General features: G+C 48.8%; 2 protein-coding genes across 2 annotated transcripts; both read left to right on the forward strand.

Moving 5' to 3' along the window:
- Positions 1-13,107: 13,107 nt before the first annotated feature.
- Positions 13,108-15,171, forward strand: LOC138365970 (uncharacterized). The gene has a single exon (XM_069326685.1). The coding sequence runs from the start codon at positions 13,108-13,110 to the stop codon at positions 15,169-15,171; it is 2,064 nt and encodes a 687-aa protein (XP_069182786.1).
- Positions 15,172-18,722: 3,551 nt separating this feature from the next.
- LOC138365971 (uncharacterized) lies at positions 18,723-19,130 on the forward strand. Its single transcript, XM_069326686.1, has one exon. It carries the CDS (start codon positions 18,723-18,725, stop codon positions 19,128-19,130), a length of 408 nt encoding a protein of 135 aa, XP_069182787.1.
- The last annotated feature ends 6,016 nt before the right edge of the window (positions 19,131-25,146 follow it).

The following is a 25,146-nucleotide window of genomic DNA, read 5'->3' on the forward strand; positions in this document are numbered from 1 at the left end:
AGGCCTATTGGCCCATACTTCCTCTTGCTGCTTCTATGTTGGTTCGGGGTCTTGAAGTGGGTAGAATATAGTTGTGCATTAATTGGCTGTTGACTGCTGGTGTCGACTTTTTGATGTGTAGGGCCTCGCAGATGTCGAGTCTCCTGCTATCGCTGTAGTTATCGATGATTTCTGTGTTGTTTGTTAAGACTTCTCTGGTGATGGTCTGGTTGTGAGAAGAAATTAAATGTTCCTTTATGGAGCCTTGTTGCTTATGCATTGTTAGTCGCCTGGAAAGAGACGTTGTTGTCTTGCCTATATACTGAGATCTTTGGGGCTTACAGTCTCCAAGTGGGCATCCTTCACATGCCCACTTGGGCATGTGAACATCACTCAACCATACCAGGCCAGTATACATGCAGACCAACATCACTCAACCATACCAGGCCAGTATACATGTAGACCAACATCACTCAACCATACCTGGCCAGTATACATGTAGACCAACATCACTCAACCATACCTGGCCAGTATACATGTAGACCAACATCACTCAACCATACCTGGCCAGTATACATGCAGACCAACATCACTCAACCATACCTGGCCAGTATACATGCAGACCAACATCACTCAACCATACCAGGCCAGTATACATGTAGACCAACATCACTCAACCATACCTGGCCAGTATACATGTAGACCAACATCACTCAACCATACCTGGCCAGTATACATGCAGACCAACATCACTCAACCATACCAGGCCAGTATACATGTAGACCAACATCACTCAACCATACCTGGCCAGTATACATGTAGACCAACATCACTCAACCATACCAGGCCAGTATACATGTAGACCAACATCACTCAACCATACCAGGCCAGTATACATGTAGACCAACATCACTCAACCATACCAGGCCAGTATACATGTAGACCAACATCACTCAACCATACCAGGCCAGTATACATGTAGACCAACATCACTCAACCATACCAGGCCAGTATACATGTAGACCAACATCACTCAACCATGCCAGGCCAGTATACATGTAGACCAACATCACTCAACCATACCAGGCCAGTATACATGTAGACCAACATCACTCAACCATACCTGGCCAGTATACATGTAGACCAACATCACTCAACCATACCAGGCCAGTATACATGTAGACCAACATCACTCAACCATACCAGGCCAGTATACATGTAGACCAACATCACTCAACCATACCTGGCCAGTATACATGTAGACCAACATCACTCAACCATACCTGGCCAGTATACATGTAGACCAACATCACTCAACCATACCTGGCCAGTATACATGTAGACCAACATCACTCATCACTCAGGCACAAACAAAATACAAGTCAGACGTTAAAACATTCCTGTAGGAGAAATCATGGAGCCACTTCACCCACGGCGGCGTCCAGCTGAGAGTTCGGTCCAGAGCCGACCCACCGACCTGCCGACCCACCGACTAACTGAAGAAACAAGTAACAGATCTTCCCACCAGCCAACTCACTCAATCGATAAACCATCAACTGATTGACCAACCAACTGACTGCCAGGGCGAAGGACTAACTGACTGAGCAACCTCTCAACTGACTGATCAATCAAACAGCCTCCCACCGACCGCTCCGTTCCCTCCGACTAGATAGAATTGAAAAAAAACGAGCCTGGTGTGGAGGGATGGTATCACGAGCGCCTCCATGATTGATAGTTACGGGAACGGCTGTCACAACAGAGGTGTTGAGTCATTTGCCACACTCCTCGGGCCCGGCTCTCTTCTTCTTCTTCCACTCTCTTTCTTGTCGTTTATTTCTACAAAAAACAAACACATTATATATATATATATATATATATATATATATATATATATATATATATATATATATATATATATATATATATATATGTCTCATTGAATGACAGCATATTTCGTATTAACTATTTCCTGGTTTAGGGCTTCTATCCCTCTTACTAGTGCTCTTGTATCGGGGTTCAGCTGGAAGAAGAGTTCACTAAAAGTCATGTTAGTTTTCAAGGTGAAGAAAAAAAGTGACTAACTGTAGAATGTATTACACTTATTATAAATTTGCACGACGTTTCGAACCTACATGGTTCATTCTCAAGTGATGCTACAGTACAGGACGGTATGTTTTATACTAATAGTGGGTCAGGTGAATATAAATCTACCGAACAATATGGGTCAGGTGTAAACAATGGAAATACATTAGGTAAACATAAGGGTAAAGAGTAAGGCATAAAGGAGAAAAGATGATAAGGAACAGAAGACTAAATAGGGTACATAAAAGATTAATTAAGCGTAGTGAGCGCTGTTGGTCCAGCAAAGTCTTCTATGATGGCATCTTCACGTTCTGGTCTTGTCCTTACTCTCATGGCGGGTAGAATAAATAGTTCCATAATATGAGTATTTATGGTAGGTTATTCTGTTTTTTTATGTGGAGTGCTTCAAGAATTTGTAATCTTCTTACATCTTGGGTTTTGTCTATTATACAAGTGTTATTATTCAACATTTCTCTTGTTAGGGTGATGTCATGGGCTTGTCTCATGTGATTCCTGGGGGCACCGGATTGAAGATGACAGGTCACACGCCTCGTCAGCTTGGTCGACGTCATACCTATGTACTTAGATTGAAGGTTACATCCTTCGTGGGGGCAAGTGTACATGTATACAACGCTTGACTGCTGTAGAGGGTTCTCCGTCAGCTTCGGGCTGTTTTTAATAAGGAAGTCGGAAGTCTTCTTGGTTTTATGGAATATGATCAGGTCTATGTTTTGATTAGGAGTAATGCTTTTTACTCCTTTATGGATTATTTCTTTCATTATTCTTTCTGCTTTTTTATGTTCACTGTGTATAGTTGATCTATAATATAATTTTATTGGAGGTGTTGTGGTTTCTGTTCTTGGTTCAGGAACTATGCCCCTGTTAGGGGGCCTCGTAGCCTGGTGGATAGCGCGCAGAACTCGTAATTCTGTGGCGCGGGTTCAATTCCCGCACGAGGCAGAAACAAATGGGCAAAGTTTCTTTCACCCTGAATGGGCATTTACCATTTACCATTTACCAATGGGCTGTTACCTAGCAGTAAATAGGTACCTGGGAGTTAAGTCAGCTGTCACGGGCTGCTTCCTGGGGGTAGAGGCCTGGTCGAGGACCGGGCCGCGGGGACACTAAAAGCCCCGAAATCATCGCAAGATAACCGGAAGAGAAGATAGAAGAAATGTGTAAGTTTAGGTGTTAAGTTGGGTTAGGCCTAATGACTACCTAGTTCATTATCTCCAGTGTCTCATGTTGTGTAACATGTGACGTTATTGCCCTGACTCCTGTTGCCTGTACCCGCTCAGTGCCTTGGTTTATGTCGCCGTTGGGCCGATCCACCTCTGGAAGGTTACATAGTCCTCCTCCATATACTTACTAACTAGTAAGTTTCGTGTAGTAGTGGAAATTGTAAACTGTTAGTGTATGCAGGGAGACTCAAGGTTACTCCTGAGTAACTGCGACTCGCCACTCACACTGAACTCTGTAACTTTTATGTGAATATTGGAACACTTGATAATATTTTGGACTTGCACCCAAGATTGACCATGTAATGTATCAATTATACAATGTATTGTACCTATACAATATGTAATACATCTGTTATACAAGCTCAAGTTATACCTATAACTTGAGCTTGTAAAAGCATCTTAATCACCTTCAGTGGTTAAAGGTTTAACATTACACTAGTCTCTATAGAAGCTATCTTACCCCACAAAGTAGGAGAGACATAGGTCTATGTATATATATATATGTAGATCCTTCTGAAGATGTATTAATATACGAAAGTATTTAAGGAAATTCCTCTTTCAATTTTCCTCCGTGGTCTGACACTGTCACATATATGTATATATGTGTGTATGTGTATACATGATATGTGGAAACTGGTTAGAATTGCATTTCACCTTTGTAAACACACATTAATGACGCTATGTAAAAAGACACCTCAAACACTGCTGGAAAAATGGCTGGAAAAAGGCCAAATGCCCCACTATATAAAAAAGGGGGATAGAAAGGGGGCAGTAAAGCGGTGCCACTGTCAAGTATTAAGTGTCAAGTGGAGGAGCAGCTGGAGACTTGACAGTGGGGCAAGAGGTCATCATGGGTCAAGAAAGGTACATTCATACTTGACTAAATTATACAAGATCACTAAAATGCAACAGGAACAAGAAGGCTGGTAGACTGTATTTCCCTAGAGTGCCCAAACCATTTGACACCTCCCCGTGAGAGACTAATGTAGTCGGTGGAGAGTGAGGCCGGGATGACTGTGTCAGGGAGTACCTGCAGGGCGGGGAGCAACTGGTCACAGTGAGAGAGGAGGCCGGGATGACTGTGTCAGGGAGTACCTGCAGGGCGGGGAGCAACTGGTCACAGTGAGAGAGGAGGCCGGGATGACTGTGTCAGGGAGTACCTGCAGGGCGGGGAGCAACTGGTCACAGTGAGAGAGGAGGCCGGGATGACTGTGTCAGGGAGTACCTGCAGGGCGGGGAGCAACTGGTCACAGTGAGAGAGGAGGCCGGGATGACTGTGTCAGGGAGTACCTGCAGGGCGGGGAGCAACTGGTCACAGTGAGAGAGGAGGCCGGGATGACTGTCAGGGAGTACCTGCAGGGCGGGGAGCAACTGGTCACAGTGAGAGAGGAGGCATCAAGCAGGAGCAGTGTAGCAAGTGGGGTCCCACAAGGCTCGGTCCTGGCACCGCTCCTGCTCCAGCACATGTCAACAACCTTCCCGAGGGCGCCAGCTCACACCTCACCACGTCTGCACGCTTCCAACACTTATGACCAATGTAACAATACAGGAAGACTGCAGGAAGTTACAGAACCACCTTGGCAAACTCCAGGAGTGGTCAAACACGTGGTTACTAAACTTCAACCCCAGTAAGTGTAAGACATTATGACCAATGTAACAATACAGGAAGACTGCAGGAAGTTACAGAACCACCTTGGCAAACTCCAGGAGTGGTCAAACACGTGGTTACTAAACTTCAACCCCAGTAAGTGTAAGACATTATGACCAATGTAACAATACAGGAAGACTGCAGGAAGTTACAGAACCACCTTGGCAAACTCCAGGAGTGATCAAACACGTGGTTACTAAACTTCAACCCCAGTAAGTGTAAGACATTATGACCAATGTAACAATACAGGAAGACTGCAGGAAGTTACAGAACCACCTTGGCAAACTCCAGGAGTGGTCAAACACGTGGTTACTAAACTTCAACCCCAATAAGTGTAAGACAATGAAGATGGGAAAGGGAGAGAGGAGAGCAGAAGGCATCTACACCATAAGGGAAAGGAAGAACATAACTCAGAGAGAGAGAGAGAGATGTGTGAGAAGACACACCCCAACACTCACACCGGAGACACACATGAACACTATAACATCAGCTCCATATGAGACGCTGCTAAATATATCAACTTTCTTTAGAAACCTTTATTAGGACACTTTCAAGGCAATCTACACAACATTTGTTAGACCAATACTGGAATATGCAGCACCGGCCTGGACTCCGCCTCTTGTGAAGCATAAACTCAGAATTAAAAACATAGAAATGTTTGCAACAAGACTGGTGCCGGAGCTAAGAGGCTTAAGCTACGAAGACACGCTGATGGAACTTAATCTCACAACCTCACAATCTTTCTATCAAGAAGATAGAAAGATCAGAGGAGATATGATCCCAACATACAAGATAATGAGGGAAATAGAGGTGGACAATAATAGACTTCATATTGTGAGAAAGCCGAACAAAAGGACGTCAGTCCCATTTAGAGACTGATAGGTAAATACTGAGAGGTGAGTTGTATGTACTCCGGCTTGCATAATGTGGAGGGATCCATCAGGTTGTTGTGGCCTGGGGGCTGCATGCCGCCATCAGTCATCTCCTGACGCAGCAACCCGCCCCAGCATCCCTCTCTTAACATCTCTATATTCACTCTGTTTACCATTGATGAGGTGTGTGTGTGTGTGTGTGTGTGTGTGTGTGTGTGTGTGTGTGTGTGTGTGTGTGTGTGTGTGTGTGTGTGTGTGTATGTGTGTGTGTGTATGTGTGTGTGTGTGTGTGTACTCACCTAGTTGTACTCACCTAGTTGTGTCTGCAGGATCGAGCATTGACTCTTGGATCCCGCCTTTCGAGCATCGGTTGTTTACAGCAATGACTCCTGTCCCATTTCCCTATCATACCTGGTTGTAAAATTAGTAATAGTATTTGCTTCCACAACCTGTTCCTGAAGTGCATTCCATTTCCCCACTACTCTCACGCTAAAAGAAAACTTCCTAACATCTCTGTGACTCATCTGAGTTTCAAGCTTCCATCCATGTCCTCTCGTTCTGTTACTATTCCGTGTGAACATTTCGTCTATGTCCACTCTGTCAATCCCTCTGAGTATCTTATACGTTCCTATCATGTCCCCCCTCTCCCTTCTTCTTTCTAGTGTCGTAAGGCACAGTTCCCTCAGGCGCTCCTCATACCCCATCCCTCGTAGCTCTGGGACGAGTCTCGTTGCAAACCTCTGAACCTTTTCCAGTTTCATTATATGCTTCTTCAGATGGGGACTCCATGATGAGGCGGCATACTCTAAGACTGGCCTTACGTAGGCAGTGTAAAGCGCCCTAAATGCCTCCTTACTTAGGTTTCTGAATGATGTTCTAACTTTTGCCAGTGTAGAGTACGCTGCTGTCGTTATCCTATTTATATGTGCCTCAGGAGATAGATTAGGTGTTACGTCCACCCCCAGGTCTCTTTCACGCGTCGTTACAGGTAGGCTGTTCCCCTTCATTGTGTACTGTCCCTTTGGTCTCCTATCTCCTAGTCCCATTTCCATAACTTTACATTTGCTCGTGTTGAATTCCAGTAGCCATTTCTCTGACCATCTCTGCAACCTGTAGAGTTGGTTTGGTCTCAACCTGTAGAGATGGTTTGGTCTAGAGATGGTCTCCAACCTGTACTCACCTAATTGTACTCACCTAATTGTGCTTGCGGGGGTTGAGCTTTGGCTCTTTGGTCCCGCCTCTCAACTGTCAATCAACTGGTGTACAGATTCCTGAGCCTACTGGGCTCTATCATACCTACATTTGAAACTGTGTATGAAGTCAGCCTCCACCACATCACTTCCTAGTGCATTCCATTTATTAACTACTCTGACACTGAAAAAATTCTTTCTAACGTCTCTGTGGCTCATCTGGGTACTAAGTTTCCACCTGTGTCCCCTTGTTCGTGTCCCACCCGTGCTGAAGAGTTTGTCTTTGTCCACCCTGTCAATTCCCCTGAGAATTTTGTAGGTGGTTATCATGTCTCCCCTTACTCTTCTGTTTTCCAGGGATGTGAGGTTCAGCTCCTTTAGCCTTTCCTCGTAGCTCAATCCTCTCAGTTCCGGGACGAGCCTGGTGGCATACCGCTGAATCTTCTCTAACTTTGTCTTGTGTGTGTGTGTGTGTGTGTGTGTGTGTGTGTGTGTGTGTGTGTGTGTGTGTGTGTGTATGTGTATGTGTGTGTATGTATGTATGTGTGTGTGTGTGTGTGTGTGTGTGTGTGTGTGTGTGTGTGTGTGTGTGTGTGTGTGTGTGTATGTGTATGTGTATGTGTATGTATGTATGTGTGTGTGTGTGTGTGTGTGTGTGTGTGTGTGTGTGTGTGTGTGTGTGTGTGTGTGTGTATGTGTATGTGTGTGTATGTATGTATGTATGTGTGTGTGTGTGTGTGTGTGTGTGTGTGTGTGTGTGTGTGTGTGTGTATGTGTATGTGTATGTGTATGTATGTATGTGTGTGTGTGTGTGTGTGTGTGTGTGTGTGTGTGTGTGTGTGTGTGTGTGTGTATGTGTATGTATGTATGTATGTGTGTGTGTGTGTGTGTGTGTGTGTGTGTGTGTGTGTGTGTGTGTGTGTGTGTGTGTGTATGTGTATGTGTATGTGTATGTATGTGTGTGTGTGTGTGTGTGTGTGTGTGTGTGTGTGTGTGTGTGTGTGTGTGTGTGTGTGTGTGTGTGTGTGTGAACAACGTACTAGTAATACATTAACAATGTGTTCACCTGAGGGCGGATGTTGGAGATGGCAACATGCAAGCCTCACAGTGGCCGCTCCGGCACAATTGCTCTAACAACCGGATGGTTGACTGTGCCGGTAACAGCTAATTACGTCCGCGGATCACCTTGTGCGTTACCACTCTCCCGTTACCCTGATGCTGCGGTGTCAGGGGTGTAGACTGTGTTCTCTTGCACCCTTAATACACCCTACACCCTCGAGGCTACACCCGTGAACCCCTGCACTCTTGCTCCTACACCGCCCCGAGCCATCATGCACAGAGCTGGGGCCAGATTCACGAAAGCAGTTACGCAAGCACTTACGAACCAGGGGCCAGATTCACGAAGCAGTTACGCAAGCACTTACGAACGTATACATCTTTCCTCAATGTTTGACGGCTTTGGTTACATTTATTAAACAGTTTACAAGCATGAAAACTTGCCAATCAACTGTTGTTATTGTTATGAACAGCCTCCTGGTGCTTCGGAGCTCATTAACTGTTTAATAGTTATAAACAAAGCCGCCAAAGATTGAGGAAAGATGGACAGGTTCGTAAGTGCTTGCGTAACTGCTTCGTGAATCTGTCCCCTGGACGGATCACCAAGTGTGTCCATGGACATCAAACTTGAGGATCCGGACAGGTTGTTAATGCACGATATCCAACCTCTAGACAATATAACTATGCAGGCGATGAGTCACAATAACGTGGCTGAAGTTTGTTAACCAAACCACACACTAGAAGGTGAAGGGACGACGACGTTTCGGTCCGTCCTGGACTATTCTGAAGTCGATTGTGAATGGTCGACTTGACTCACAATCGACTTGAGAATGGTCCAGGACGGACCGAAACGTCGTCGTCCCTTCACCTTCTAGTGTGTGGTCTGGTCAACACAACACAACTAACATGAGCACCAACACACCAGACTCTGAAAGATGAATTGACATCATGTTCATCTCCTCAGGCTTCGCTGCTGAGGAGATGAAGATGATGTCCTCAGTACATCAGTTCCAGATGTCCTTCTGGAACTCAGTATTCATAAAGAAGTGTAAAGGGCCATTAGCGCGAGCCCTCAGTGTCATACGGTTAAAAATCTTGAATACAGTGATTAGCATATATAACTCCACTACACAAGGGAGGTAGTAAAGCTTTGGCTAACAACTATAGACCAGTCCCACTGACATCACACATAATAAAGGCTAATGAAAGGTTAATGTTTGATTAAGATTCTCAGTTGTATGGAGAACATCATGACTCTGGTCTACATGGATTTTGAGTGGTAAAATCCTCTTTAACAGTTACTTAAACCACTAGACAAACTCACAGCAGAATCAGAAGAAAAACTAAATGCGTTTGTTTTATGTACTGACTTTACTAAGGCATATGATATCTGTGGAAATGGTGTGATATCTCATAATAGGAGATCAGTGTGCCCATGGTGTGATATCTCATAATAGGAGATCAGTGTGCCCATGGTGTGATATCTCATAATAGGAGATCAGTGTGCCCATGGTGTGATATCTCATAATAGGAGATCAGTGTGCCCATGGTGTGATATCTCATAATAGGAGATCAGTGTGCCCATGGTGTGATATCTCATAACAGGAGATATCACCTAACAGGAGATAACAGGAGATCACTCCGAATAATGGGTAAAGTGGGACATTAGATTTTCAACTTTCTGTTAAACAGAATACAAACGGAAACAGTTAATCAAATCAAATTAAGTCCAAGTGAAAAGCTCTGTACCTCAGGGCACAGTCCTGGCAACACCGTTACCGTGAGGTTACCTTGAGGTGATTTCGGGGCTCAGCGTCCCCGCGGCCCGGTCGTCGACCAGGCCGCAGTTGCTGGACTGGCCAACCAGGCTGTTGGACGCGGCTGCTCGCAGCCTGACGTATGAGTCACAGCCTGGTTGATCAGGTATCCTTTGGAGGTGTTTATCAAGTTCTCTCTTGAACACTGTGAGGGGTCGGCCAGTTATGTCCCTTATGTGTAGTGGAAGCGTGTTGAACAGTCTCGGGGCTCTGATGTTGATAGTTCTCTCTTGAACACTGTGAGGGGTCGACCAGTTATGCCCCTTATGTGTAGTGGAAGCGTGTTGAACAGTCTCGGGCCTCTGATGTTGATAGTTCTCTTTTGAACACTGTGAGGGGTCGGCCAGTTATGCCCCTTATGTGTAGTGGAAGCGTGTTGAACAGTCTCGGGCCTCTGATGTTGATAGTTCTCTCTTGAACACTGTGAGGGGTCGGCCAGTTATGTCCCTTATGTGTAGTGGAAGCGTGTTGAACAGTCTCGGGCCTCTGATGTTGATAGTTCTCTCTTGAACACTGTGAGGGGTCGGCCAGTTATGCCCCTTATGTGTAGTGGAAGCGTGTTGAACAGTCTCGGGCCTCTGGTGTTGATAGTTCTCTCTTGAACACTGTGAGGGGTCGGCCAGTTATGTCCCTTATGTGTAGTGGAAGCGTGTTGAACAGTCTCGGGCCTCTGGTGTTGATAGTTCTCTCTTGAACACTGTGAGGGGTCGGCCAGTTATGCCCCTTATGTGTAGTGGAAGCGTGTTGAACAGTCTCGGGCCTCTGGTGTTGATAGTTCTCTCTTGAACACTGTGAGGGGTCGGCCAGTTATGTCCCTTATGTGTAGTGGAAGCGTGTTGAACAGTCTCGGGCCTCTGATGTTGATAGTTCTCTCTTGAACACTGTGAGGGGGTCGGCCAGTTATGCCCCTTATGTGTAGTGGAAGCGTGTTGAACAGTCTCGGGGATCAAATTTACGTAACAACATACTGGAGCGAAAGGTACGGAAGGAAATGCAGAACAGGACCAGTGAAGGGTAGAGGTGCCATAGACACAATCAGAGAACATTGTCTGAGCACCAGAGCTCCACAGCTGTTCAACACCCTCCCAGCAAGCACTAGCAATATTGCCGGAACAAAGGTGGATGTATTGAAGAAGCAATTTAGCCAAGTTTCCGCAAGAAGTGGCGGACCAACCGGGTTGTAGTGGATATGTGGGCCTGCGGGCTGCTCTAAGCTACAGCCTGGTGGATGAAGTTATCACAAGGCTGGGCTCGGGGAGTAGAAGAACTCTCGAAATCCTCTCCAGGTACACCCCAGGTACCAATGGGACCCCCCACCTCCTGTGCCCCCACCGGTGGAGGCCCGCCATGGCCCTCTCTAGCGAGCAATACCTTGGTCCAACACACACAGGATGCTGGATCACCTCTCACACCGCCTGAAACACCATCTCCATTTCTCCTCAGCAGACTGGGATGGATAGATGTGCCGTGTGTGTCAGGACGCATCTATCCCCTGGCTGGAATATTTACACGCTTGTCAGGCTCGGGGATGAAACATTGGCCGTGTTCACCAAGCTCAGTCTTCCCCAGTAATCAAGGAATTTAAATTACCTTCTCTGCCTCTGCCTCGATGATGACTTCCTCGTCTGCTGGGTCTGCCTCTGTCATCATGATGACTTACACGACGGTGTAAGCAACTATTTGTGCCTGCAGGAGCGACCATTAGCTCTTGGACCCCGCCTTTCAAGCCGCTAGGTGTTTAATACAATGACTCCTCACCCACGTCCCTATCATATCTACTTTTAAATCTGTGAATAGAGTTTGCTTCTATAACCTGCTCCTTTAAGTCATTACAAGTTCCCACTACTCTCATTAAAACTTTCTAACTTCTCTATGACTCATCTGAGTTTCCAGCTTCCACCCATGTCCCCTCGTTCTGTTGGTATTTCATCTATTTCTACTCTGTCAATCCCCGTAAGTATTTTATATGTTTCTATCATATCTCTCCCGCTTCTTCCTTTTTTCTAACGTCATAAGGTTCAGTTCCTTCAGTCGCTCTTCATTCCCCATCTCTCACATCTCTGGGACGAGCCTCTTCGCAAAAGAACCTTTTCCAGTTTCCTTATGTGCTTTTTCAGGTGGGGACTCCATGATGGGGCGGCATACTCTAAGACTGGCCTCACGTAGGCAGTGTAAAGCGCCCTAAATGCCTCCTTACTTAGGTTTCTGAATGATGTTCTAACTTTTGCTAGTGTAGAGTACGCTGCTGTCGTTATCCTATTTATATGTGCCTCAGGAGTTAGGTGATACACACACACACACACGCACACACACACACACACACACACACACACACACACACACACACACACACACACACACACACACACACACACACGCACGCACGCACACACGCACGCACGCACACACACACACACACACACACACACACACACACACACACACACACACACACACACACACACACACACACTGTACACCTGTTGATTGACGGTTGAGAGGCGGGACCAAAGAGCCAGAGCTCAACCCCCGCAAACACAACTAGGTGAGTACACACACGCACGCACGCACACACACACACACACACACACACACACACACACACACACACACACACACACGCACGCACGCACGCACACACACACACACACACACACACACACACACACACACACACACACACACACACATACACACACACAACTTAGGTCAACACTCCGTCAAGAACATACACGACGCTCTCAACAGTTGGGAAGGATTAGCAATTACAATCACTACCAGAGGACCAGAGGTGAGGGAGGCGCCGGAGACCTGACCAAGTGACTGACTGACGTACGGACACATGCAGGAGACCAGGGACACATGCAGGAGACCAGGGACACACACAGGAGACCAGGGACATATGCAGGAGACCAGGGACACATGCAGGAGACCAGGGACACATGCAGGAGACCAGGGACACACGCAGGAGACCAGGGACACATGCAGGAGACCAGGGACACATGCAGGAGACCAGGGACACATGCAGGAGACCAGGGACACACACAGGAGACCAAGGACACATGCAGGAGACCAAGGACACATGCAGGAGACCAGGGACACATGCAGGAGACCAGGGACACACGCAGGAGACCAGGGACACATGCAGGAGACCAGGGACACATGCAGGAGACCAGGGACACATGCAGGAGACCAGGGACACATGCAGGAGACCAGTGACACATGCAGGAGACCAGGGACACACGCAGGAGACCAGGGACACATGCAAGAGACCAGAGACACATGCAGGAGACCAGGGACACATGCAGGAGACCAGAGACACATGCAGGAGACCAGGGACACATGCAGGAGACCAGGGACACACGCAGGAAACCAGGGACACATGCAGGAGACCAGGGACACATGCAGGAGACCAGGGACACATGCAGGAGACCAGGGGCACATGCAGGAGACCAGAGACACATGCAGGAGACCAGGGACACATGCAGGAGACCAGGGACACATGCAGGAGACGAGGGACACATGCAGGAGACCAGGGGCACATGCAGGAGACCAGGGACACATGCAGGAGACCAGGGACACATGCAGGAGACCAGGGGCACATGCAGGAGACCAGAGACACATGCAGGAGACCAGGGACACATGCAGGAGACCAGGGACACGCGCAGGAAACCAGGGACACATGCAGGAGACCAGGGACACATGCAGGAGACCAGGGACACACGCAGGAGACCAGGGACACATGCAGGAGACCAGGGACACATGCAGGAGACCAGGGACACATGCAGGAGACCAGGGACACATGCAGGAGACCAGGGACACATGCAGGAGACCAGGGACACATGCAGGAGACCAGGGACACATGCAGGAGACCAGGGACACATGCAGGAGACCAGGGACACATGCAGGAGACCAGGAACACATGCAGGAGACCAGGAACACATGCAGGAGACCAGGGACACATGCAGGAGACCAGGGACACATGCAGGAGACCAGGGACACATGCAGGAGACCAGGGACACATGCAGGAGACCAGGGACACATGCAGGAGACCAGGGACACATGCAGGAGACCAGGGACACATGCAGGAGACCAGGGACACACACAGGAGACCAGGGACACATGCAGGAGACCAGGGACACATGCAGGAGACCAGGGACACACACAGGAGACCAGGGACACATGCAGGAGACCAGGGACACATGCAGGAGACCAGGGACACATGCAGGAGACCAGGGACACACGCAGGAGACCAGGGACACATGCAGGAGACCAGGGACACATGCAGGAGACCAGGGACACATGCAGGAGACCAGGGACACATGCAGGAGACCAGTGACACATGCAGGAGACCAGGGACACACGCAGGAGACCAGGGACACATGCAGGAGACCAGAGACACATGCAGGAGACCAGGGACACATGCAGGAGACCAGAGACACATGCAGGAGACCAGGGACACATGCAGGAGACCAGGGACACACGCAGGAAACCAGGGACACATGCAGGAGACCAGGGACACATGCAGGAGACCAGGGACACATGCAGGAGACCAGGGGCACATGCAGGAGACCAGAGACACATGCAGGAGACCAGGGACACATGCAGGAGACCAGGGACACATGCAGGAGACGAGGGACACATGCAGGAGACCAGGGGCACATGCAGGAGACCAGGGACACATGCAGGAGACCAGGGACACATGCAGGAGACCAGGGGCACATGCAGGAGACCAGAGACACATGCAGGAGACCAGGGACACATGCAGGAGACCAGGGACACACGCAGGAAACCAGGGACACATGCAGGAGACCAGGGACACATGCAGGAGACCAGGGACACACGCAGGAGACCAGGGACACATGCAGGAGACCAGGGACACATGCAGGAGACCAGGGACACATGCAGGAGACCAGGGACACATGCAGGAGACCAGGGACACATGCAGGAGACCAGGGACACATGCAGGAGACCAGGGACACATGCAGGAGACCAGGGACACATGCAGGAGACCAGGGACACATGCAGGAGACCAGGGACACATGCAGGAGACCAGGGACACATGCAGGAGACGAGGGACACATGCAGGAGACCAGGGACACACGCAGGAGACCAGGGACACATGCAGGAGACCAGGGACACATGCAGGAGACCAGGGACACATGCAGGAGACCAGGGACACATGCAGGAGACCAGGGACACATGCAGGAGACCAGGGACACATGCAGGAGACCAGGGACACATGCAGGAGACCAGGGACACATGCAGGAGACCAGAGGAGACTAGGGACACATGCAGGAGACTTTCTCATATAGCTGAGAAAGAGAGAGCACAGAGAACTAACTCAAACAATGGATGAATTTGGAAATCACATGAGGATTGTCACAACGTATAAATGCTTACAGCCAAACAAGCACCTGAACTACGGTTTATCTTCTCTTGAGATGATTTCGGGGCTTTAGTGTCCCCGCGGCCCGGTCCTCGACCAGGCCTCCACCCCCAGGAAGCAGCCCGTGACAGCTGACTAACACCCAGGTACCTATTTTACTGCTAGGTAACAGGGGCATAGGGTGAAAGAAACTCTGCCCATTGTTTCTCGCCGGCGCCCGGGATCGAACCCAGGACCACAGGATCACAAGTCCAGCGTGCTGTCCGCTCAGCCGACCGGCTCCCTAGGTACTAGTGATCGATAAAGATTAAGCCACCCCGAGAGGTGGCACGGGCATGAATAGCCCGTAAGGTACAAGTGAGCTGTACAAGTACTTATACCAAGGCGCAGGGAGCCGGTGGCTGAGCGGACAGAACACTAGATGCGTGATCCTGTGGTCCTGGGTTTGATCCCGGGCGTCGGCGAGAAATAATGGGCAGAGTTTCTTTTCACTCTGATGCTCCTGTTACCTAGCAGTAAAATAGGTACCTGGGTGTTAGTCAGCTGTCACGGGCTGCTTCCTGGGGGTAGAGGCCTGGTCGAGGACCGGGCCGCGGGACACTAAAGCCCCGAAATCATCTCGAGATAACCTCAAGATTGTGTAGAGACAGACAGAGGTTGAGAGGTTGAGGGGCATCACGCGCCGCGCACATTCTCAGAACTTGTTAAGTCTATCTTGAAGAAGAACACGGAGGAGGGGGGGGGGCCCTTGACGGCCGGGGGGGGGGGGGAGAGATCATTAGGGACTTTTTTCTCATTATATCTGACGTCGGGATGTATGTTGGGGGGGGGGGGGTATGTTGTGTGTGGGGGGGGGGGGAAGAGGGGGGAAGGGTGCCCCCATCCTGGGGGGGGGGGGCGGGGGGGGGGCGGGGGGGGGGGCGGGGGGGGGGGGAACTAATTGCTTGTCCAGTTGTGGGTACCATCACCCCAGCACTCAGCCCCACGCCTAGGGCACCATCACCCCAGCACTCAGCCCCACGCCTAGGGCACCATCACCCCAGCACTCAGCCCCACGCCTAGGGCACCATCACCCCAGCACTCAGCCCCACGCCTAGGGCACCATCACCTCAGCACTCAGCCCCACGCCTAGGGCACCATCACCCCAGCACTCAGCCCCACGCCTAGGGCACCATCACCCCAGCACTCAGCCCCACGCCTAGGGCACCATCACCCCAGCACTCAGCCCCACGCCTAGGGCACCATCACCCCAGCACTCAGCCCCACGCCTAGCCCGCCGCCTCATGGTGGTAAATCACACAAATTGCACAGTTACAGTGCGATAAATGACAGGTGTAGTAGTAGTGATACGGTGTAACAGTGAGAAGAGCAACTGTGACAGTCACAGTATGTTGGTATCTTGGGATCTAACACAATTTATAGAGATTAGAGATATGATTGTACACGCGATAGTCTCATTGACACACTGTACAAGACATTGTTATTGTGCTTCTGGCTAGTGTAATCTTCCGAGGAATAGATTCACGAAGCAGTTACGCCAGCACTTACGAACCTGTACATCTTTCCTCAATCTTTGGCGGCTTTGTTTACAATTATTAAACAGTTAATGAGCTCCGAAGCACCAGGAGGCTGTTTATAACAATAACAACAGTTGATTGGCAAGTTTTCATGCTTGTAAACTGTTTAATAAATGTAACCAAAGCCGTCAAAGATTGAGGAAAGATGTACACGTTCGTAAGTGCTTGCGTAACTGCTTCGTGAATCTGGCCCCTGGTTCGTAAGTGCTTGCGTAACTGCTTCGTGAATCTGGCCCCAGGTTCGTTAGTGCTTGCGTAACTGCTTCATGAATCTGGCCCCAGGTTCGTAAGTACTTGCGTAACTGCTTCGTGAATCTGGCCCCAGGTTCGTAAGTACTTGCGTAACTGCTTCATGAATCTGGCCCCAGGTTCGTAAGTGCTTGCGTAACTGCTTCGTGAATCTGGCCCCAGGTTCGTAAGTACTTGCGTAACTGCTTCGTGAATCTGGCTCTGGAGTGTTTACCCTTCAAAGGTAGTGAAAATAGCTATTATTCCCCTCTATGAGTTGACCCTTGTGTCTGTCAGCTTGGTGGAGCCGTCTTGAGAACACCTGAAGACTACTGACTTACAGACCATTGTGCCCCAGCTCTATGTAACGACCCAACAGCTCTCAGGACGTCTCCCCATTGGCTGTCTGCGGTAAACTTAGGTCTAATAGCCGTCTTCTATATCTTGGAGGCGCAAGCAGTCAGCAAATAACACGAACGTCGAACAAAACTTGTGTTACAATGTGTTATTGCTTAGTTGATGTTGAGAGGGTAGGCCTTGTCCTCGTATCCTGCTGGCCATAGGCCTAGCCACCATGTCCTTCCTGTGAGGCAGTTTCCAAGAGGCAGGTGAGGCTCAAGTGTTCTCTCAGAATGTTCTGGAGAACATTCCGTTACTCCAGAATTAACACAACGACCCATCAGACTCGCCGCATCTTATAGGTTGAATTTTAATTTTAGGCATATACACCGACCTCCTCCAATCTCCCCCCACACTCCAGGTAACCAGGATAAAGCGTAAACTTGCAACATTGCACAGTATTACAAACATTGCCGCCAGGTGTTTGTGTATGAGGCACACTGTAAGAATGGTCAAGTATAGTGTCACTGTCACTATAAAGTCATCAGTGATAAGGTTCAAGAGTTGGAAGTACATCTGTGCCAATCAGAAACTTATAAGATGTGTTGGTTGAGGGCGAGGTGTGAGGGTCTGAGGACGAGAAGGACCTCTGGTGAGACCTCCCGCTTGTAAGTCTTCCTCTTAACATTCATACACTTATTATGTTCTGTTAAACATTTGTCTAGTATAACGTAGTATTTAATCTACCTGTAAGGCCTAACTTACATCATAATTACCCAGTAAACAAAAGTAGAACAACTGCTTAATCACTCCCACACACTGACGAGGGTTGAACAAAATCATTTGAAGAACTAAACAATTATTTCGTGTTTAACTGAACACAAACTTGAACACAATATACATGACACAAGAACTCTCTCATTAAACAAGTACAGAGACCAGGAAGCTACGGGATTCTTGAGGTTATCTTGAGATGATTTCGGGGCTTTAGTGTCCCCCGCGGCCCGGTCCTCGACCAGGCCTCCACCCCCAGGAAGCAGCCCGTGACAGCTGACTAACACCCAGGTACCTATTTACTGCTAGGTAACAAGAGCATCAGATTGAAAAAAACTCTGCCCATCGTTTCTCGCCGGCGTCGAACCCGGGACCACAGGATCACGCGTCCAGTGTTCTGTCCGCTCAGCCACCGGCTCCACCGGGATAACTACCCAAGTTAACTAATAGTTCACCACCTGTCTCCTATAGTAACCGCTAGTGACCACATCACCCCGTGAACATTTTTATTAACACTTTAAACAGTCTAGATGTTATTGTCCAGTCAGACTGCTACAGTTACTGTTGAGAGCAAGAACAGTCAGACTGCTACAGTTACTGTTGAGAGCAAGACCAGTCAGGCTGCTACAGTTACTGTTGATAGCAAGACCAGTCAGGCTGCTACAGTTACTGTTGAGAGCAAGAATAGTCAGGCTGCTACAGTTACTGTTGATAGCAAGAACAGTCAGGCTGCTACAGTTACTGTTGATAGCAAGAACAGTCAGACTGCTACAGTTACTGTTGAGAGCAAGAACAGTCAGGCTGCTACAGTTACTGTTGAGAGCAAGAACAGTCAGGCTGCTTCAGTTACTGTTGAGAGCAAGAACAGAATATCAGCAAGTCGTGTGTTCATCACACTACACGAACACAACACAGTTCATCACGTACACGAACACTAAACAGTTCATCACACTACACCAAATTAAACCACTTTTATCCACCGTCTAACTAACGAGAAATAATTTAGTTTGGCCTCAAAAAATGGCGGAGTTTCCAAGAGTGTCTCAACTCTCTGCGGCTCTCAACACACTCAAGATATTGACTCACTCTCAAGTTTACGACTCATCCAATCACAAAACACAAACCTTTCTACTGACAAGAACGGATATCAACTGGGATATGAATTCAAAGCCAAATATTTATTCTAAAATCTCCTATTGAAATAGATGGACGATAGAAAATGATGACTGCGTACCTGTTGCGCCGCTGCTGCCTCGCGCAGATTGTAAACACTATATTACTTCAATCCATATGTATTTCCTACGGCCCCTATGCCTTGTCTGCTGTGTCTGCTGTGGCTGCTGTGGCTGCCTGGCCTGTGTGTGGCCACCACAGCCGCCGAAATCATCTGCCCGTCGCAGCAGAAAGTATTTATGAGAATCTGAACTGGCAGCGATATACGCGGGATGGGGGAGAATCTGTATCCCACTGTGTTGGGAAGTTATGGGGGCTGAGGCCCTCTCCTGCACCCCCACACGCACGCACGCACGCACACACATGTCAGGAACACACACACACACGCACGCACGCACATGTCAGGAACACACACACACACGCACGCACGCACTCACACACACCTATACGTTGTGGTTGATATAGACCTTAACAACCCTCCAGAGGCTGATATAGACCTTAACAACCCTCCAGAGGTTGATATAGGCCTTAACAACCCTCCAGAGGCTGATATAGGCCTTAACAACCCTCCAGAGGTTGATATAGGCCTTAACAACCCTCCAGAGGTTGATATAGACCTTAACAACCCTCCAGAGGTTGATATAGACCTTAACAACCCTCCAGAGGTTGATATAGACCTTAACAACCCTCCAGAGGTTGATATAGGCCTTAACAACCCTCCAGAGGTTAATATAGGCCTTAACAACCCTCCAGAGGTTGATATAGGCCTTAACAACCCTCCAGAGGTTGATATAGCCCTTAACAACCCTCCAGAGGTTGATATAGGCCTTAACAACCCTCCAGAGGTTGATATAGGCCTTAACAACCCTCCAGAGGTTGATATAGACCTTAACAACCCTCCAGAGGTTGATATAGCCCTTAACAACCCTCCAGAGGTTGATATAGACCTTAACAACCCTCCAGAGGTTGATATAGACCTTAAGAACCCTCCAGAGGTTGCTATCTGTTGGGAAGAGTCTCAACATCAGAGCCTGCAACACCGTCGCGACGTTGGTGGTCTTACTGATGTGTATTATGCACAAGCCCAACAGTCTCAAAGTTCCGCACCTGGCCCAACTCCGTGGACAACCAGTAGTTGCCACCCGAAGCACTAGGCTCTCAACCTTCAACAGTCTCATGTTGGAAGTGCCTTTCTCAAGAACATCACTCCACCAGGGATCATTCACTCCGAGGCTGACTCTCATCTGGAACGCATCTGGAAGGTTGACACACGGGAGATCAGGTCAACTGATCACATGAAGGCTCTGGCACACAGTTGGCTACAGGCTCATCCTCTTCCTTATATCATTGTTACCTAATGTTGTCAATGAATAAAGACTATTCCTTCTGATGCATATAACAGGCTCATGATATGAATGGGCCTCTAGGAGTAGGTTTCAATTTAGCTGAGGAAGGATTACAGCTCTTGCTTGCAGTTTCACCAGGTTCCTTATATGATAGTTCCTTTACGATAGTTCCCTAGGTGATAGTTCCGTATGTGATAGTTTCAAAGCACATTTCATAAAATAAATGAGTCTCTAGGAGCAGGCTTCAGAGCTGAGGTAGGATAACAGCTCTTGCTTGCAGCTTCACCAGGTACGACAGACAGACAGACAGACAGACAGACAGACAGACAGAGAGAGAGAGAGAGAGAGAGAGAGAGAGAGAGAGAGAGAGAGAGAGAGAGAGAGAGAGAGAGACAGACAGACAGACAGAGAGAGAGACAGAGAGAGAGAGAGAGAGAGAGAGAGAGAGAGAGAGAGAGAGAGAGAGAGAGAGAGAGAGAGAGAGAGAGAGAGAGAGAGAGAGAGAGAGAGAGGTAATCACTCCTCACCAAGAGATCAATACACAGCCTCAGCCAATCTACCTCTAAGATTTTTCAATTAAGGTTGTGTTGAAGATGTGGCAGTAGAGGGGCCGCCGCCAGGGACCCGTCGCCGCCGGGGCACCTCTGCCTCGCCGCACATTATCAACTTCAGCCCTCCCAAATTGCCGCCACAAAAAGTAGATGGAAAAATTTATAATTTTGTTATAATTTTGGGAGAAATTGTTTATGGTGAAAAAGATGGATAAATGTAATATATGATTTTTGGTACTCACCTATTTGTACTCATCTGTTTGTGCTTGCGGGGGTTGAGCTCTGGCTCTTTGGTCCCGCCTCTCAACTGTCAATCAACTGGTGTACAGGTTCCTGAGCCTATTGGGCTCTATCATATCTACATTATAAACTGTGTATGGAGTCAGCCTCCACCACATCACTGCCTAATGCATTCCATCCGTTAACTACTCTGACACTGAAAAAGTTCCTTCTAACGTCCCTGTGGCTCATGTGGGTACTCAGTTTCCACCTGTGTCCCCTTGTTCGCGTACCACCAGTGTTGAATAGTTTATCCTTGTTTACCCGGTCGATTCCCCTGAAGATTTTGTAGGTTGTGATCATGTGTCCCCTTACTCTTCTGTCTTCCAGTGTCGTAAGGTGCATTTCCCGCAGCCTTTCCTCATAACTCATGCCTCTTAGTTCTGGGACTAGTCTAGGGGCATACCTTTGGACTTTTTCCAGCTTCGTCTTGTGCTTGACAAGGTACGGGCGTGTGTGTGTGTGTGTGCTCGCCTAGTTGTGTCTGCAGGATCGAGCATTGACTCTTGGATCCCGCCTTTCGAGCATCGGTTGTTTACAGCAATGACTCCTGTCCCATTTCCCTATCATACCTGGTTTTAAAATTATGAATAGTATTTGCTTCCACAACCTGTTCCTTAAGTACATTCCATTTTCCCACTACTCTCACGCTAAAAGAAAACTTCCTAACATCTCTGTGACTCATCTGAGTTTCCAGCTTCCATCCATGTCCCGTCGTCCTGTTACTATTCCGTGTGAACATTTCGTCTATGTCCACTCTGTCAATCCCTCTGAGTATTTTATATGTTCCTATCATATCCCTCCTCTCCCTTCTTCTTTCTAGTGTCGTAAGGCACAGTCCCCTCAGGCGCTCCTCATACCCCCATCCCTCACACACACACACACACACACACACACACACACACACACACACACACACACACGTGTGTGTACTCACCTAATTGTACTCACCTAATTGTGCTTGCGGGGGTTGAGCTCTGGCTCTTTGGTCCCGCCTCTCAACCGTCAATCAACTGGTGTACAGATTCCTGAGCCTATTGGGCTCTATCATATCTACATTTGAAACTGTGAATGGAGTCAGCCTCCACCACATCACTTCCTAATGCATTCCATTTGCTAACTACTCTGACACTGAAAAAGTTCTTTCTAACGTCTCTGTGGCTCATTTGGGTACTCAGCTTCCACCTGTGTCCCCTTGTTCGCGTCCCACCAGTGTTGAAAAGTTCATCCTTGTTTACCCGGTCGATTTCCCTGAGGATTTTGTAGGTTGTGATCATGTCCCCCCTTACTCTTCTGTCTTCCAGTGTCGTGAGGTGCATTTCCCGCAGCCTTTCCTCATAACTCATGCCTCTTAGTTCTGGGACTAGTCTAGTAGCATACCTTTGGACTTTTTCCAGCTTCGTCTTGTGCTTGACAAGGTACGGGCTCCATGCTGGGGCCGCATACTCCAGGATTGGTCTTACATATGTGGTGTACAAGATTCTGAATGATTCCTTACACAGGTTCCTGAACGCCGTTCTGATGTTAGCCAGCCTCGCATATGCCGCAGACGTTATTCTCTTTATGTGGGCTTCAGGAGACAGGTTTGGTGTGATATCAACTCCTAGATCTTTCTCTCTGTCTGTTTCATTAAGTACTTCATCTCCTATTCTGTATCCTGTGCCTGGCCTCCTGTTTCCACTGCCTAGTTTCATTACTTTGCATTTACTCGGGTTGAACTTCAACAGCCATTTGTTGGACCATTCACTCAGTCTATCCAGGTCATCTTGTAGCCTCCTACTATCATCCTCTGTTTCAATCCTCCTCATAATTTTTGCATCGTCGGCAAACATTGAGAGGAACGAGTCTATACCCTCTGGGAGATCATTTACATATACCAGAAACAGTATAGGTCCAAGGACTGACCCCTGCGGGACTCCACTTGTGACGTCTCGCCAATCTGAGACCTCACCCCTCACACAGACTCGTTGTCTCCTGTTGCTTAGGTATTCCTCTATCCACCGGAGTACCTTCCCTGTGTGTGTGTGTGTGTGTGTGTGTGTGTGTGTGTGTGTGTGTGTGTGTGTGTGTGTGTGTGTGTGTGTGTGTGTGTGTGTGTGTGTGTGTGAGAGCCTGCCAATTATTGCCCTTCAACTGTTGAGCAGTTTGGCACCTCACAGCTGTGTTATGAGGATGGAGGTGCTTCTGGTAGCTGGGTGTTCTCTTAATGATGCAGGACTTTGTCTCTCACTATTCCCTACTGCTGGAAGGTCCTTCTCCTTCCCCATAACGTTGCATTTATCTGGGTTAAAGTCAAATAGCCAGTTTTCTGCCCAGACCTGAAGTGCCACGGTCACTTTGCCACCGTCCTCCTCCTCCTGTGGTTCTTCTCATGACTCTGCGTCATAAATTTTTCAAGCCTCTGATTTTCCTTGTCAGATGGTCGACATTTGTCAGAAACGAGGAGCTGCCTCGTATGGACCAATAGGAGGTGCCTCGTGTGGACCAATAGGAGCTGCCTCGTGTGGACCAATAGGAGGTGCTTCGTATGGACCAATAGGAGCTGCCTCGTATGGACCAATAGGAGCTGCCTCGTATGGACCAATAGGAGCTGCCTCGTATGGGCCAATAGGAGCTGCCTCGTATGGACCAATAGGAGCTGTCTCGTATGGACCAATAGCAGCTGCCTCGTATGGACCAATAGCAGCTGCCTCGTATGGACCAATAGCAGCTGCCTCGTATGGACCAATAGCAGCTGCCTCGTATGGACCAATAGCAGCTGCCTCGTATGGACCAATAGCAGCTGCCTCGTATGGACCAATAGCAGCTGCCTCGTATGGACCAATAGCAGCTGCCTCGTATGGACCAATAGCAGCTGCCTCGTATGGACCAATAGGAGTTTTCATCCTCCCTTGCCCTAGCTGACTGCCTTGACGTTAAGCTCACTCATCAGTGTGGCTGAGCACCACCACCATGGGCCACCACCATGACCCACCACCATGGGCCACCACCATGGACCACCATGGGCCACCACCATGGTGCACCACCATGGGCCACCACCATGGTGCACCACCATGGGCCACCACCATGGACCACCATGGACCACCATGACCCACCACCATGGACCACCATGGGCCACCACCATGGGCCACCACCATGGACCACCATGGGCCACCACCATGGACCACCATGACCCACCACCATGGGCCACCACCATGGTGCACCACCATATACCACCATGACCCACCACCATGACCCACCACCATGACCCACCACCATGAGCCACCACCATGGACCACCATGGGCCACCACCATGGGCCACCACCATATACCACCATGGGCCACCACCATGGACCACCATGACCCACCACCATGACCCACCACCATGGGCCACCACCATGGACCACCATGGGCCACCACCATGGGCCACCACCATGGTGCACCACCATGGGCCACCACCATGGTGCACCACCATGGGCCACCACCATGGACCACCATGACCCACCACCATGGGCCACCACCATGGTGCACCACCATGGACCACCATGACCCACCACCATGACCCACCACTATGGGCCACCACCATGGGCCACCACCATGGGCCACCACCATGGACCACCACCATG

Source organism: Procambarus clarkii, chromosome 18 (assembly GCF_040958095.1).
Source record: "Procambarus clarkii isolate CNS0578487 chromosome 18, FALCON_Pclarkii_2.0, whole genome shotgun sequence".
Taxonomy (NCBI): domain Eukaryota; kingdom Metazoa; phylum Arthropoda; class Malacostraca; order Decapoda; family Cambaridae; genus Procambarus; species Procambarus clarkii.

Bases quoted from the DNA above. Each gene is read 5' to 3' on its own strand.
- LOC138365970 (XM_069326685.1), top strand. From the start codon at position 13,108: ATGCAGGAGACCAGGGACACACGCAGGAGACCAGGGACACATGCAAGA.
- LOC138365971 (XM_069326686.1), top strand. From the start codon at position 18,723: ATGTTATTGTCCAGTCAGACTGCTACAGTTACTGTTGAGAGCAAGAAC.